The 17,311-nt window shown below is 40.3% G+C and overlaps 1 protein-coding gene across 10 annotated transcripts in view; it reads left to right on the top strand.

The window, feature by feature from the left end:
• LOC105204796 (septin-7) overlaps window positions 1–17,311 on the top strand; it is a 50,157-nt gene that overhangs the window by 9,913 nt on the left and 22,933 nt on the right. For 4 of the 10 annotated variants that reach the window (XM_011174006.3, XM_039458649.1, XM_011174004.3 and 1 more), the window contains exons 1-2: window positions 1,841–1,974; window positions 7,222–7,823. The exons of 5 other annotated variants lie outside the window; for them this stretch is intronic. In XM_011174006.3, the coding sequence (XP_011172308.2) occupies window positions 7,410–7,823 (414 nt within the window). In that variant the 5' untranslated portion in view covers window positions 1,841–1,974; window positions 7,222–7,409. Of the gene's footprint in view, window positions 1–1,840; window positions 1,975–7,221; window positions 7,824–17,311 lie in introns of those variants that run through there. One more of the 10 variants, XM_026137482.2, reaches the window with a different exon arrangement.

Raw genomic sequence — 17,311 nt, 5'->3', positions numbered from 1 at the left:
TTTGATGGGATGCACGATCGTTCTACGCAATATGTTGACACGTAGGCTCTTTGATCGTACGATAAAAATCGGTTCTATCACCCTGCCATCTTTTCGTAAACAGCTTCCAATCACGAGAGGCACGGAATTACAATGTACGAGGCTACCGCACTATTTTCCAAAGTCTGCAATAGATCACACAGATAAAAATTAGTATTAAATCAACAATTCATTGTTTTATATATAAGAATATAAAATCTTCTTGAAAGAATTTTATATTTTTATCTTGTTAGCAAATTATGTCCGTTTAAAACTATCAAATTCTTTCAAGATTTTATATTCTTGCTTATATATGAAGCAATGAATTGTTGATTTGATACTAATTTTTTTTATGCATTAGATATTAAATTTTATTATCAACGCAAATTCTTCAACTAATTATTTAATTTGTTGAAAAATTTATGTCGCGTTTTTAAACATAATTTTCTCTCTTCTATCGCTCTTATGCACGGAAAGAACAATTTTGCTGAAATAAAGATTTGAAAATAATGATGTTGAACTATTTACAAACTAGCATCAAATGTTTAGTTTAGTTAGCAGAATATCAAACCTTTTTGCAGCAACGTTATCACGCTTGGACGTCCTACATAATTATTTTAATGGCCCAAAATAAAATTATTTTCTGTGTGCTGTATTAAGCTAAAGTTTCAGATGACTATAAAATTGTTCTCCTCCTGTGATTATTAAGGTAAATTTGACCGAACATGTCTAGAGTTGGACTCATGGAAATTTATTAATTTTAAATGTATTTTTTATAATATTAAAATTGTTCAATTATAATAAAAAATTCAACAATCTTGGCTCTGTATCAGATTACATGTTCGATTACTGAGATCATCAGCTCAATACCTGCATTATCTGCATTATCATGATAATTTTTTATTTTTCAAAAAAGTAATAGCACTATAAGTTATCAAACATAATTAATCGTGAATTTTTTTGACAATTATTACATGACTGATTTTTCTAAACCTTCACATTACCGTTGTTATTTTTGTTTATAAAATTGATATCTTTCTGCTTTTTGGAAGTAGGCTGAAAATCATTAACTACCTAGTAAATTTATATTTGCATATAGTCTCGTATGAGATTGATAATTGAACTTAATACTCAATAATTAATTACACTTACGAGCTCGTTAAATCAATATTAATAAATACGTTCCATGTCGGCAATAATTGCATAGGATATACTATCCATTAACAACTCTGGTGATGTGATATTGAATACCTTGCAAAAATTAAACAATAATTTGATCTCGAAAATTAAACAATTCATTGAAATATAATATTTGATACATTTAGATTTAATACATTAATTCATATTCAGTTTTCTGAAAGCAATAAGTTCATATTTCCGTAATAGAATTAACGAATGCCTGCCAGTACCGTCAGAGTAATCGAAAACATTTCAAGTCTTCTTACATTTTCAAAAGAGAAAACAGCTTTTCTGACCAACGTGAGAAAGAAAAATAGTCTCCGTTTACATAAGAGAGTCGCGACGAACGAAAGCAAAAGTACTCCCCCGTTCAAAGCCCTTGCAAAGGGTTGCGCGAGGCGGCGGGGGCAGCGATCCAGTGCGGCGCTGCAGTATCGACGCTCGATACCACTCCCGGCTTCGCTCTCGCGCCGCCGCGACGGACGCATCGGATTGGTCCACGCGATCGGCCGACGGCGCTGGCGTCGCCGCGACCGACGGCCGTGATTGGCGCTCGTGCGCGGTTCTCTGCTCGCTCTTTCTCCCTCTCTCTCTCTCCCTTTCTCGCTCGCTCACGTTCCCCTCGCAACCGCGACCGCGGCGGCTGCGTCAGGCGTGGTCGTCGCAGTTCATCCGAGTCGGGCGCGGCGATAGTCTCGCGTGTCTGTCGTGGTCACTCATCTCGGGGGTTACACAGTGCTGTGAACCGTGGCGTCTCGCTCTGTGCGCGGTGGACAGGTATACACGCGCGTTTGCGGCGTTGTGCGCCTCTCTCTCTCTCTCTCTCTCTTTTTCTTTCCCTACTCATTGGTGCGCGAGAACGCGCGGCGAACTCGCGCGTGAAATGAGAGTGAAAACGCGACCTCGCTCGGCCGGCTCGCCGACGACGGCGTGAATCATCGACAACGACGCCGGCTTCTCCGGGCCTCGAGGGGCCCACGCAGTGCTGCGACGCGTCCCCCTTTTCCTTCTCGCTCACTCTCTCTCTTTCTCTCTCTCTTGCGCGCGCGTACTCCCGATCCATTCCATTCCTCGTCTCCCTCCCTCTTTCTGTCTTTCTTTCACCCAGAGAACAACCCTCGTATCCCGCGCGCGCATCACCTACGCAGTGAGCGTCGACGGTGTGGAGGGACGTGGTTAGTACAGCGTGCCGCGATATCTCGATCTCGGGGGCGAACGACGGTGTTCTCTCTCTGCGAAATTCTAGGAACGCAAGTTAGCTCGAGACCCGCACGCACACGCGGACGGCGAAACGACAGTCGGCGGCGGGAAGCTCCCCCGTCGACGGGGCGAGTCGGCTGTCGGCGACGCTCGCGAGCGCGAACCCGATGACTCCGGTTAACAAAGTATGTAACATCGAGGGTCTTCTCTCTTCCTGACGCACGAGGACGAGAATGAACCGGTATTATTTCGATGCGAGTCGATAGTGACCTCTATGTTTATCCGCGACAATGGAAACGCGACGATCGCCCTGGGGTGACTGCCCTTATCCTTCGTATTTACACGCGTCCGAGAATTGCATCCGACGAGATGCAATTCTACCGGTTTCGGCATCCCTCCTCGCAGAACGGAGGGGAGACACTCGGGTTCCGTCACGTCGACAAAACTCCGAATGGAATCGTTAGTCATTCATACACGTGCAGATCGGCGTCCCGGAGCTGAACGATTAATTCTTCAATTGTTGTATCTTCCTGTAAGCATCTTACGAAAAGTTAAATACTTATCTCGGTGACAAGAAAAATGCAAAGAAGTATTTCAACTGTGCGTTATGAAGAACAAACGTAGGACTTTAAATTTGTTTTTATCTTGTTTCCACAAAATTTTGTTTCTAAATTATATAAAATTGAAGATTGATATGATTCGCAATATTTTTGCTTTACTTTAAAGCGCACTGCAATTTGATGGAACATCATTGGACAAAATTTAATATAACTGTTTTGAAGTAAACTTTCTAAGCTTTAAATTGCTTTCTTAGAGCTTAGAAAAAATTGATGCGATAATTATTAGCAACAATATTGAATTTTTTGTGCAAAAAGATGCGTCCTTTATTAAATGTTTTTTTAACTTCGAAATTAAAGGGTTTATGAAAAAAAAGAAAAGCTGTTTAAATCTGTTTTTATCTTGTTTTCACAATATTTTATTTCTAAATTAATTATATAAAATTGAAGATTGATATAATTCGCAATATTCTTGCTTTACTTTGAAGCGCACTGCAGTTTGATGGAACATCATTGGACAAAATTTAATATAAAAGTGTTTTAAAGCAAACTTTCTAAACTTTAAAATACATTTTGAGAGCTTAGAAAAAATTGATACGATAATTATTAGCAATGATATCGAATTTTTTGTGTAAAGAACTCATTCTTCACAAAATGTTTTTTAACTTCGAAACTAAAGGGTTTACGAAAAAAAAAAGAAAAGAGAAGAAATGTTCATTACAAAGCTCCGAATTCGCACAAATTTTTTTTCAAAATTTTTGTAACATGCATAGATCATCGTTTGCCTATAAACTGTAAGATGTTTCCAAACTTATGGAGAATAATCGTTCAGCTGAAAACCGCGGCTACGATTTTCGTCAAGCGGAAGAAGGATTATTTGATTGCCGCGACTCGTGTCCATTTCTATGAACATAGATTAATCTTAATCTCGGCTCAACTCATTCTTTATCTTTTACTAATTCTCAGAAAAAGATTGAAAGTAAAGATAAAATTAATGTACACTGATTGAAACGGGCATCAGAGGGCCGGATGGTCGTCACGCATTCACGGGGCACTCCTTCCGCTTCCGCGACCGATCGTGAGGTCGAGCGGAAACGGTGCAAGCCGCCTTCTCTTCGTTTACGATTACTTTTACTCCGATGCATTCCCGATAGCGGAGTCATACGCGAGTCGAAACGCAGACGGCCGCCGGCGTGAGTCAACGTCGAGCGTTCATGCGTAAACAACTCGTAACGTTGTATATCAGATGTCTACAAGCAAAAACTCACATTCAATCTCACCCGACATTCGAGTCAGAAGTATGATCGTATTCTGCGTGAAATGAACACAGAATGATTGAGCTTGATAATTACGTTAGAGAAAGTGAGAAGAATAACGTGTTTTCAACTGCAGCAAATGTAAACAAAAATTTCTACCAAATGTATGTGCCATTCTGTTAGCCAGTTAGTCTTTTTGTTGGATCTTTATTGACATTTTGTTAGCTTTTTAATTCGTTTCAATTAGCGCGGAATAATTTGGAATACGTGAATTTTCAAGATCCAATTCATAATTGATAAATGTCACAGTCGACGTAATCGCGAAGCTCTCTTGATTTACGTTAAATGTTTCGCATTTTCCGAAATGTCATAGATTCATCTATTCCTGTGTTAATTTGTGAAATGTTTCGATGCAGGGTGCGTTGCACTTCTACTTGGATATCGTAAAAGAGATCGCAGAGCGCGAGTATTGATTCTCCACAGACCTCGCGTTTGAATTCGTTACTCTCCGTTCGTCGATCGATCCTGGGAAACGCTGTCGGTCCGTTGACTCGTGAGATACCGAAGAAGCCGAAGCGCGAGAACACCGTCTTCCGTCGTCAACAACGTCGTTAACAACGTCGTCGTCGTCCGGTTATCCTCGTGACGCGTAAGACGAGCCGGATGGTTCTCGTCTCGTGGAGCACCACTCTGGCAACGATAAACAAAACCGTACCGTACCCATCGCGCGTATCGGCTTTCGACGTGTTTCACCGACGCACCGATCGAGAGGCTTCTTTTTTTTTTTCCTCTGGTCCTCCGCGGCGACTTTGCCAAAAGATGAATTGTCGATCGTGCGTATTAAAACCTTCGGCAAAGATTGAGATCATAGCTATTTTTGCAAAAGATTGGGTAGGACAAAGTCGTCGTTTTTGTTAGATTTATTAATCGGTATTATTAATATCTGTAGATTATACTGAGACTAAAAAATATCTTAAAAAGAGTTATTTACTCGATAGGTTTTAGTAACTCGTTTATTTGCAATCAAAAATTTCCTAATTAAAATATTTGTGTAAATAAAGTGAAGAAATAATTTTTAATCAAATAATGTTTTCTTGTAGGTCTAGAAAATATTTACTGTTAGATTACTTTTGTATTTAAGATAATCAGATTTGTTTTATCTAGGAAAACAATTAATTAACTTTAATAATATTATTTGTAAAATTATTCGTAAAATTATTTTATTTGTATAAATCATTATTTAAATGTAAAAATACAAAATTATAGATTTAAGGTGATATCTCTGTTTATTTAAAACTAAATATTTTTGCTTAAACAGAACGAACAAACGCTGCATCAAAATATATAGTATTGTTTGAAAATGTTTCTTTATTAAAAAAAATTTTTTTCTGTCAGTGTACGTGTCAATATATTTTGCAATATTTGTATTGATCTAACTTTTTTTTTTCTACACGTATAAATAAATTTAAAGGTAAAAAAAGAGATGTCTGTTTGATTACACTAGCAGATGGTTCTTTTTATTATTGGACAGGCGAGGATAAATGCGTTATCGCGTACGTGAAGCTCGCTTAATGAGAGAGTATTGCTGAACGAGTTTCAAAATAAAGTTTCGCGGGGTCAATCAGCCTCACGATCGGTCGCTCCGAGGTGCACAGTCGATTTACAGTTACGCGGATTAATACGCGTTTTGCATACCGCTCGAATCTTTATTGCATCCACGATTTTTTTTTTTTTTTTTCCCCAGTTATTGCAGCTCTGCTCTGCGTTTCATAAAACTGCACACTGGTAATGGTATACCGGTATGATGTTGCAACTGGTAATACTAGACGACGTTTAGAGGTTGATGCTATTTTTTACTCACTTTGTATTGAAGGCATGAAGATTGATCTTTGTGTTATATCATACTTTGTTACTGTTTAAATATACCGAGAGAAAAAATATCTCAAAAAATTTTATTTTACACAAAAGAATTATTTGCAGTCAAGTTAAAAATTGCTTTATTGAAATGAAATAATTTTTAATCAAGTAATTTTTTCTCCAAATTTTGGAAAATATTTACTGTTAGATTATTTTTATACTCAATCGGATTTTTTAATCTAAGGAAACAATTCAACTAGGTTCATTTGTAAAAGTTATTATTTAAATGTAAAAATTGTAAAAATATAAAGTTGTATACTTAAGATAATACGTATAAATATCTTTTCTGTTTTTAAAATAGGAGAAATCACCAACCGTGTCGCTTTCCGAAAAAAAGTAACGGATGATTTCATATGGAACTAATCGTATTCAAGTTGCGGATTATAAACGTAACTTGAGCAATTTATTGATTCGATTTAAAAAAAATGATAGAAAAATGATCTTTCCTTTCACTTCATCGAATTGCAGAGTCGCAGTTTTACGAAACCGAGATTCGGTAGCTCTTTCACTCTATAATTTTAACATTTAAATCGAAATGCCGATCTCTGAAACATAATTAACCCTCAGCTGACACACTATATTGGATTCGATATTCTGCCTCACACGGTGTGTACATCACCCGACCATCTCCAATTGCGTATATCTCGGTACCTAATGCATAGAATTTGAACAATTTTATCTTTAATCGACACGCCAGAAGATCAAGCAAGAAAAAGACCTAAATAGGTGCGAACATCGAGAAATTGAATATATTCGAAATATTCAGAAGAGAAGAAGCGAACGATTTATGGAATGCCATCAAGCATTTTTGTAAAATAGCCCGGGTTTGCGACACCCAGGGTGTCAGCTGAGGGTTAACAAATTTTTCTCTTACGCAGTAATATATACGTATACACTATCCCCGTCGTACGTCGTACATCACGAGTTAAATAATAAAATCAATTTTACATTACATATTTTAAAGCGCAACTAGAGAATATTCCGATCGGTCTCGCAATCAGAGACACGTTCTCTTCATTTAACACGTTCGCTCCGAAGTCGTTACAGCCGATGAAATTACAATAATCTCCTTCTCTTTTCATACACGCGAACAGGAATATGTGACGCTGCGTCGAATGGGAAGCGCGCAAGCAGTCCGTACGTACACGCGAAACGTGAGCGAAGCTCGTTAAGCGTTTCTCGCTTTTCGGTTTAAGGGTTAAATCCCCTGTCGAATCCCCGCGGTGATCTCCTGCGGGAGGAGCGAGCGAGAAAGAGAGAGGCCGTACCGCGTGGCGAGAGCATGTCGACGACGGAGAATCAGAACGGTACCGCGGGCGGCGCGCAGAGCAACGGCATCAAGACCCTCTCGTCGTCTTCCTCCACGTCGTCCACGGCGTCGTCCACGACGTCGTCGGGCGTCTCGCCGTCGACCGGCGTCGGCCGCGTCGGCCTACCCAACAACAGCAACTCGTCCTTCCTCTACAGCAGCAGCACGATGCTGAGCCGGGAGAAGACGCGGCAGGTGCCGCCGCCGACCCTGCCCAAGTACACGTCTAGCTTTAACGCTGGCTCGAACGGCGGTGGCGGCGGCACGGCCGAGAGACTCGGCAGGGACCGCGAGGCCGGTGGCAGCTACAGACTCGCCAGTCTGGACAGACTCGCCCTGAGACAGAGGATACTGGACGGGGAAAAAGCGAATGGCGATCCCATCTCGGTAAGCGACGCGGCGATGCCGCGATGTTGCGAATCGATGCCCACTTCGCTGCTGTGCCATCGTAGCTTTTTGACTTGGCCATTATCTCTTCGTCAAACTAGTTTTCTTATTGCCTTCCCGCATGCCACTGTGCTAGATCAATATAGACTGGTTCTTTTTCCACATGCTCTATGGGAGAGGGACTGAACTTCTGGCACGGTTTAGCTTTTTCTCTCCAATGTGAAAAGAAAACGAGAAAAAATGAACCGAGAAGTTGAGCCCTAGATGGGGAAAGGTATGGAGAAAGAACGAGCGTTATATCTCTCTTTATGAATTCCGCGTCCAACGCGATTTTGAATATTACACGTGAAATTTAAAAGGCAAGTTTTATGTTTTATGTACTTTGTTTATCCCCGGCTGGATGGTCTTTTTACTGGGTAAATAAAAGTATATACAAGTGCGAAACGTGTCTCTTGAAATAGTCTCTGAAAAGTCACTCTCGGAAGTTTAGATAAATATTCATTGAGAGTCACGACGTACTTGGAAACAAAGCTCATCAAGTAGATACTTAACGAGCAGCACCATCTTGGCTTCTGTCTAAAAGACTTTCAGTAACTAACTGTTGTGAGAGTTTTCAAGAGAACTAGCGGCAATTTTCAAGCAATTTTATCGAAATCTTACTATCAAATTCACATTATCGAATGCAGTTTTACATTATCACCGTGACGTTGTCAAATATTGTAAAATAATAAATGAAAATTAAAATCGAATCTGACAAATTATAATAGTAATATTTTCTATAATAGACAACACTCTTTGTTTCTTCTAAATACTTATTGTACAAAGGATGAGACAATTTCGATTTGAGAATCACTGTCGAGCGATGCATGATGAAGGCACACCTCCCTCGCGATGCTTTTCGAGTCGAGGGGCGGTTCAGGTTTGGGGGTGCTAAATCGAGGGTTTCACCCTCAATCTGAAAGTAAACTAATTCGTGAGTCATACAAAGCAGAGGAACCTGCGTGCGTGTGTGCGTGCGTGCTTGTGTGTGCGTGCGTGTTTGTGTTTGTTTGTGTGTGTGTGTGTGTGTGTGTGTGTGTGTGTGTGTGTGTGTGTGTGTGTGTGTGTGTGTGTGTGTGTGTCCTAGTATTTAAATCGAGAGAAAGTTTCTTTTATTGTGCTCGTTTATCAATCCGCCGTTCACCGCGACGTTTATAAATATTTTTGGTGCCTACGCATACAAACTGATTGAATTACGAATCGACATACGTAAACCTTACCTTGAAATTTCAAAGTTTATTCTTTATTGATCTGAGATTTAAAGAAAGGAATATACAACTTAAATCAATTAGCACCTGTAGTTGAAATTTCTTGAAGGTTGAAGAGATGCAATAAACTATCATTTTTTTCTTATTAAAGATGTATAGGACATTTTGCTTATTTATTTATTTACAAAATAACTAAACTGACAATCACAATAAAATTTTGGGTAAATTATCTTGAATACTTACAAGTATACAAAAAATTGAGATTTTTTTTAATATTATAAAAACTAATTTAATTTCTAATAACAAACATGTTGTATAATAAGATAATATTTTTATTTTATAACATATTTTATAACATATTTTTATCTGTTATTAAATATAAATATAATCTTATTCTACAACTGTTATAATTTATTTAAAATGTTAATATTAAACACATTTTTGGGACTGTATGTCCGATACATCTTTAAAAGATACAATCACATAAACAAATACGACATCCTCAAGTGCGTGAGAACTATCGATCATGAAAGTGGCTCGTTGAAAAAAAAAAAAAATAGAGAAAAAATGGTAATAAGCGAGAAAAAGGGGAAAATATAATGAGGCGCGAGGGCACGCACGATTATAAAAGTGTCGCTCAAACGTCTCGACCCTGAAGAGGAGGGTCGACGAGCTCTCTCGCGAGGTCTAATCATTCTGACACATTTTTACGAACGAGAGAACGGTGATATCCTCCGGCGATGAACCGGCACTCCGTGGCAAAAGAAAGAAACAAAGAGAAAAACGTGGATTTACTGGTGTAGAGGGGCTTGAACAATCACGCCATTCAAGTTTGCCGATATCCGGAGAAGTTATAAATTTTTTTTCTCTCTATCGCGGCACAACCCGACTTTGTTCTTCGCGCGCGGCGAAACGATGTTTTCTCGTTTGACACCAAATGCATTTCACGTCGACACATGCTTCACATTTCGTGCTGCGATTTTTCGTCTTTCACACGTACAAAGACCTTCTCACGTGACGACCGCGAATTTAATTGAATTGCACCAATGCCTGTCGTTCCTGTCAAAAAATGTCGATCTCTCCCTCAAATTACCCTAGTTTTCGCAAGTTTTTACGCTTATTGATCCATCTATTGTTAGATTATCATGACTGAATTAAGATGGATTGAATCACGCCAGACGAGTGTTTAATACGTATTTCTTATGCTACACAGAAAAAAAATTAATTATTTTATATATAAGCAAGAATATAAAATCATCTTGAAAGAATTTCTAATTTTAAACAAACAATTTTGCTTCTTCAGATAAGCAAATTATGTCTGTTTAAGATTATCACATTCTTTCAAAAAGATTTTATATTCTTGCTTATATATGAAACAATGAATTGTTGATTTGACACCAATATTTTTTTTATGTAAAAATGTTTGTTAATTCATACAATATAATTATACTTTGATATCTTATTCGAGATTATAAAAGAAGCGAAATGGATTTCTTTTTACATTAATACAATTTTTTCATAATTTTACTTAGGCCAATTGTCAGGTTTTTTTAATTTCAGATATTACTAGAGGTGGAGAAAAAAATAAAAGACGAACGTTTCAAAATGACGTCTATATTTACAACCGCTTCTAATTTTTTTTCTCCGAACGGTAGCAAATTGCGACGCGACGTAATTAAAAATTAATGCATCGCAATTAAGAGGCAATTAATTTACATTTATGAAACGATCTGGTAATTTGTTATTACTGAAATAATGTCGCGGATAATTACAGCGAAATTGAAACGAAATTGCATCGACGGCACGTGGGCGGCCAAGTCGATGATAGAAATTTGCGCTATGCGCCGCCCTTTTTCGAAAGGGCACACCAATCAAGGAGAGGAGGTCCGTCAGGTCGAGGACACGTGCGTGGCCTACGACGCGTTAATAATTGTCTTAAAGACAAACGAGCGAACGAACGAGCGCGTTACTGATTGCGACGAGAGCCACGTTGCGCAATCGTCATTGCGTGTCGTTCGCCGAAGCGGCATTGTCGCGGCGCATTGTCCAGCAACGATTCGCGTACTACTTTCAGCCCCGAGCGCATTCCGCGCGGCTAACCCAATTTCGAGTTTCGTAAAAGCGAACTCGTCTGAAATTCCGCCTGCACTTTCCGGCCCCTTCGACAATGAGCGAATTCGACGTGTCCCCGAGGTTATATCTCGTCGTTCATTTCTCATTACGTTAATGCGACCGAACAACGAATTCTTCTTTTACCTCTTTCACTTCCGATACGACTGAACGTTACTCTCTAAATCTGAATCAGTGGATAGTCACTGATTATCCAGTGGCATACTTGGCACTGATAAATCAGTGATTTTTTTTATCTAAATGTCAATGAAAAGTTACTGGTAATCATTGAAAAGTTCTTATTGATCAGTGTATTAATAAATACACGATAAATTCATTAATTTTTTAGTTCAGGTAATCACTGATTACCAGTGGCATACTTGGCACTGATGTCAGTGATTATCCACTGATTCAGATTTAGAGAGTATAACTAAAGATTGGATTGATTCAACAATTATTTAGTTGCGCAAAAAAAAGTAGAGTTTATATTCGCGTCAACCGTTCAAGTTTTTAAATCAAGAATTCATTAAATCAATTCGATATTTAATTCAACGTATCGGACAAAGTATTTTAATTTTTTCAACAAATTTTTCTCTCTCGCTGTAACTTTACAACGTTGTACGGTTGAGGCGCTATTTGTCTTCTTTCTAGTTATCGATACGACTTTTTTCTCTTTTTCTTTCGTCTCATGTTGATTATCTTAAAGCAGCCGGATAGCGAAGATTCATTTTCTATTTTATTTCTTGATTCGCGGTGTTTCCCGGCTCTCTTTAGACGTGCTTTTGACATGCGCGTAATCGAATCTCCGCGACTCGATAACGACTGTCATCAGCTGCCTTTGCTCGCGGGATACGCGCTCTCTCGCCCGTCAACGACGTCGCATAATGAATCGAATCGCGATTCTCGGTCGCGGTGGCCCAGATTCACGGCATCGAGCGTTTATTCTCGTACGGGGAACCGGGCGTTGAATTCTTCATGAGCATCGCCGCCGCCGCCGCCGCCGCGTCGCGTCTCCGATGGAGAAAGAGAGATGTGCAGACGGAGACGATAATTGACGCAAATGATGAACTCGTAGGCGTAATGGGGCCTAAGTTACCGCCAATGAGAATGTAAATCCGTCTCTTCCGCTTCCGCGTCGTCGTCGCGCGCGCGCGCTCGTGCGCGCCTTCTCTTTCGTGTCTCGCGAGTGCTCGCCGAGCTGGAAGATGTTCTTAATTGCGAGCGGACTCGCGCAAATCTGCGTCGCGTGCAATTTGCCCGACGCTATCGCTCGTCCGACCACTGTCCATTCACTTTCAATGTAGATTTAATCTTGGTTCGACTTACCTTTTATCCTTTTCTAAGAATTAGAAGAGTAAGTTAAGTCTAGATTAAAATTAATCTACATAAACGGTAGAAATGGATGTTATGTTTGGTTATTTTATTCCTTATACAAATAATGTAAACAGCATTCTTTTAATTTGAGAATCAATGAAATCTTTCCGATCTGTACACTGTGAAAAAAATTTTTGTAGTTCAGGTAAATATGTTGTTAAGACCATTCAAGCAAATTATTTACTTTACATAAATAAATATCACTTGTTTGTAGAATATTATTTCTTTGAAGTAATATTTATTTGTGTGAAGTCAATAATTTGCTTGAATAGTCCTAATAACATATTTACTTGAATTACAAAAATTTTTTTTACAGTGTAGTGCTATAACTATGATTATACAGTGAATGATGATTCAATAGTCTTCCATTGATTCCGATTAAGAGAGGTGATAGAAATCAGTGTGCTATCTGGAAAGACAGTGCATATACAGCTGATTGAAACAGTTACAAGTGTACCGCTGAAATCAGGCTATTCACTTCCAGTGACTGCACTGATTCTGATTTAGAGAGTTTGCATAACTTTGTTTTAACGTACTTTATTGTTTACTCAATAACGTAATCGACGTCATTTTCTTTGTGATCATCCACTTATTAATTTTTTAAATTCCTATCTTGAAGGAGCTTTGATTCGAAAAATGTAGATAAAACGATTGAAGCATCACTTGTTTTTACGGAGAAGCTTTCAAGAAGCACTCCGTTGTTTGAGAAAAATAATATACATATATATATAATCCGATACAGTGAAAGAAGGAATACTTTCCCTCCTAATTCTTTAATCTTTTATTGCGTTTATTTCGCTGTATGCAGTCGAGCATTGTCACGTTACGGAATCAAAGCCGATTTCCTTCTTCGAGAAAAAAAAAGAGAAATTTCTTTAATAAATAAATGGACAACCATTTTAGATGATGATGGCGATTATATTATTGATTAAATAATAAATTAAAGTAACAAAACTACCATGTTGTTTACATTATTTATAAAAAAACTTACTTTCCTTAATATTTTCTCAAAAATTGCCCATGAACTCTTTTAACACCTTCGATGCGAAACACGAGACAACAGTTTAAAGTTCTTTTTCTGTCTCTTAAAGATCCCTTTTCATGAAAAGTGAGTTTGTTTGTCGCGAAAGAGAAGCTGTTTTCTTTTTCTCTCTCTCTTCTCGGAATAATAGCCTACTGATCGAGTTTCTTGAGGAAACCCTCAGAATAAATTCATCTAATTTCGAAGAACACACGCAACTCTTCAAATGTCATACGGTCACAATATTAAAAACGGCTTTCTTCGCAAAGGTTGCAAGATTGATTTACGTTAACGAGCATAAGAATACGATCGATATCACCGAGGCACGGCGCAATAATTTCTGCGGTTAATAAAAGGGCGCTTGAGGAGGAAGAAGTTCCTCGCGATCGAATCGTCAGCTTGCCTCATTAATATTAAAACGAGCGGCGGATAGGAAGAAAGGGGGAAGCCCGTTCGCTGGAATTTTATGAGTGCGCCTATTATGCAGGCGGCGAATGGACCTACGTTCGCCTTACTCGCTTTAATCTCTGTAACGCGGCGAAATTTACGGCAGCCCTTTTAACGCGCGCCAAAGCGACACGTTATTCGAGGGGGAGGATTACATGGACTCAAATTTCGCTCGCTTTTTCATTACAGTAACGTACGCGCTGCCTTATTGAATCATTTACTTGATATAGTTATTCATCTACTTCTGGAATAAATGATGAACGTATCGGCACGTGGAGCAACTTGCGCGTCCCGATGTATTTTAGCCTAACGATATCGCGTATCAGTGTAGGCGTTAAACGTAAGTGTTATCATTTATCGGCCTCGCTCGAGTGCGCTCACGTGTTTGTTCCCGTTTAACAGTTAACATGGCTTACGTGTACAATTACAACCTCGTCATTAGGAGAAGAACTTGGCGAATCTTCGTCGTGAGAACGTTTTCTGTTTTCCTCCCATTTTTCAAATTAGAATTGGTGTATTATTTACTGAAAGACAGTGCATAGTCTGATTTCAGTGATTTCAATACTGTCATTACCGTCTAAATCTGAGTCAGTGGATACTCACTGATTATCAGTGATGATAATAATTTTGATTTTCAGTCCGAAGTACGCCACTTGGTAAAACAGTGATTACCTAATTGAAAATCAATATATTTATTAATATTTATGAGTGTATTTATTAATATACTAATCAATAAGAATTTTTAATAATTACAATTTTTATTCTTATGTTAGGCTAATCACTGATTTATCAGTTTCAAATATACTCTGATAGTCGGCGTTTATTCAGTGACGACACTGATTCAGGTTTAGAGAGACTTGTATCTCATCAGTGATATGTGCATTGTTTTTCAGAGACAATACACTGATTCTCGTCGGTCAAAGTACTCTTTTTTAATCGGAATCACTGAAAAACAGTGAATAATCCGCGGTAATTACAGTTCCAAGTGCAAATCGGTAAGATTTCACTGATTCAGATTTAGAGAGTACGATTCGTTGATTCTAAACAGCGTCGAGCGTTCCTGAAAGCGTAATTACTTGAAAAACGTGCAAATTATACTTAACAAGTACTTCGCATGTGTTTGCATCCGCTTAGTGAAAATTATGAGTGTGCTTATTAGATTTTCCCCCTCGCTGGGACTTTCGTGGAAAGGAATTCGTTAATGAAAGCCGTGCTCGTTAGCGCGCCGCCCGCCTCCTTTCCCACGGCGCTTCGCGCGCGAGGGAAGATCTCTGGTCTTTCGGACGCCACCGCCGCGTTTCTGTCGCGCGTCAAAAACGGAGCGAGCACGTGCCGCGGCGCGAACGTAACGCGGTCGTTAAGGTGAAAGTTCATTCGCCGACGGGGCGCCGACGATCATCGAGAGCGACGGCGTGGCGCGGCGATCCAGCCGGCAAAGTCTCGAAGGAAGATGAAAGGAGGCAGAGAGCGGAGGGATCTTCTCTCTCCTCTCCTCTCCTCTCCTTTCCTTTCCTTTCCGTACGAGGGGGCTCGATCGCTCGCGCTCGAGAGGAGCTCGGCGGCGAGACAAAAGCGTCGTCCGGTGGCGCGCTCGCGGATGCATTTTCCACGGAATCGATTTAATCGAGTCACCGCGACGACGATGACTCGCGCCACCCAAGCGGCGGTGGTGCCTGGCGGTGGTGAACCTCGCCGAGAGAGAGTATTGACCTAAGGCAGGGGTTCCCAAGCCTGGGAACCAAAGTTGGGACACGTGGAGGGTCGGGCGACGCGAGAGGCGCTCTGTGGGTCGCGAGATCGAAGATAATGAGGTCGAGAATAATGATCGAAATTGCAGCATATAGCGGTGGCTGGGGAAGGAATGCGTGCAATTTCGCGCAAAGTGCGTCGAAGGCTTTCGTCTTCCTTTGTGGCGTGTACGGAGAGTCCAAGATTCCCCGGTGGCGTCACGGTTGCCTTTCAGTGTTCCATATTTACTCTTTGCTCTCACTTGGCGTGCTCCTGTTTCGCAATTTCAGGGATATCGATTTGTCAAGACTTTATTTCACTCCGTGCCCCTCGTGCTACCCCGAGAAAAAAAAGATTGTTGACTACATTTTCCAACTTGATTAAATTTCTTCGGTTTAAGTATTTATATATATTCAACTTAAACACAATTGAATAATTTAGTTTAAGTTAACAACTTTTTTTTATCAGTGTACATTCGAAGTAATACCTAAAAATCTACCTGCTGCATCAGCAAAATATTTTGTCGAATGCATATCGCGCGATCGTGCAAAGAAGCGTCAACTGTTTTCCTAAACTGTACTACGTGTAACTTTTAAAAAAGCGAAACATTTCGGTTATGCATTCCAGGAAATTGCGAGATCGAGATTGCAATTAACATTGACTTCATTCGCACCCTCTTTCCCGCGCCTCTCGCCAAAGAATACGTTCGCGTATGCTCGCCACGGAATCGGGTCATCATCACTTTTGCTCTCTCTCTCTCTCTCTCTCTTTCTCTCTCTTTTTTGCGCGTCTTTCCCGAAAGACACTGCCGTTCTCCGAGAGGCTTCGCAACATCCGTGAGCCCGGTACTCCCGGAATGATGCTGCACCGATGCGGTGGACCGGTTTTCCGTTGTTGCAACACGGACCGTATGGTTCCCTCCTCGGTTCCCAGAGTCACTTTGTGTACGCGAGAGAGGCAACGCCGAGCGGTGTAAACCTTCGCACCCTCCCCAGAGGGGAGTTCCAGTGCACTATGTCATCGTTTCTCGACGACGGCGAAAAACAATAGCTACGAGCGACGCGCGTGCACGAGTCCGGTCTGCTAGGGACGCACGCGAATCCGACGATTGGCTCTGACGTCGAGAGCAGTGCGCAACCAACGCACTGATAATATTATACTGTTGGCTCCTCGAAAGAGCGAGACGGATGTGACGAAATCGTCTCTTTCCGGGGTCTGTTAAGTGCGTTAACAATTTTGAAAGGAGAACTGCCGACATCGCGTGCCGCGAGTTTCCCAGGTTTCCGTTCTTTTACAATTACACGAGTCTAAAAGCAGTGGTCGATTTTGTTTTCTTACTCGTCATCTTCTCGTTATCGATTGGCAAACACTGATATTTTTAACGATTTTATTCTCATTGTACGTTTGACAGAGTCAGGTCGACGAAGGTGGCTCGCCAGGAGGTATATATCGTCCGCTTCGAAGTTAATCCGCGACGGATCTCGGCCGAAGATTTATCCGGCTGCAACAAAGCAGCAGCGCTCTAAACCACCGCACGCTGCACTCCATTTGCTCTCGCCCTT

The sequence above is a fragment of the Solenopsis invicta genome, chromosome 16 (assembly GCF_016802725.1).
Source record: "Solenopsis invicta isolate M01_SB chromosome 16, UNIL_Sinv_3.0, whole genome shotgun sequence".
Taxonomy (NCBI): domain Eukaryota; kingdom Metazoa; phylum Arthropoda; class Insecta; order Hymenoptera; family Formicidae; genus Solenopsis; species Solenopsis invicta.
Note: the sequence above shows the minus strand (reverse complement) of the source record. Positions and strands in the feature narration are given on the sequence as shown.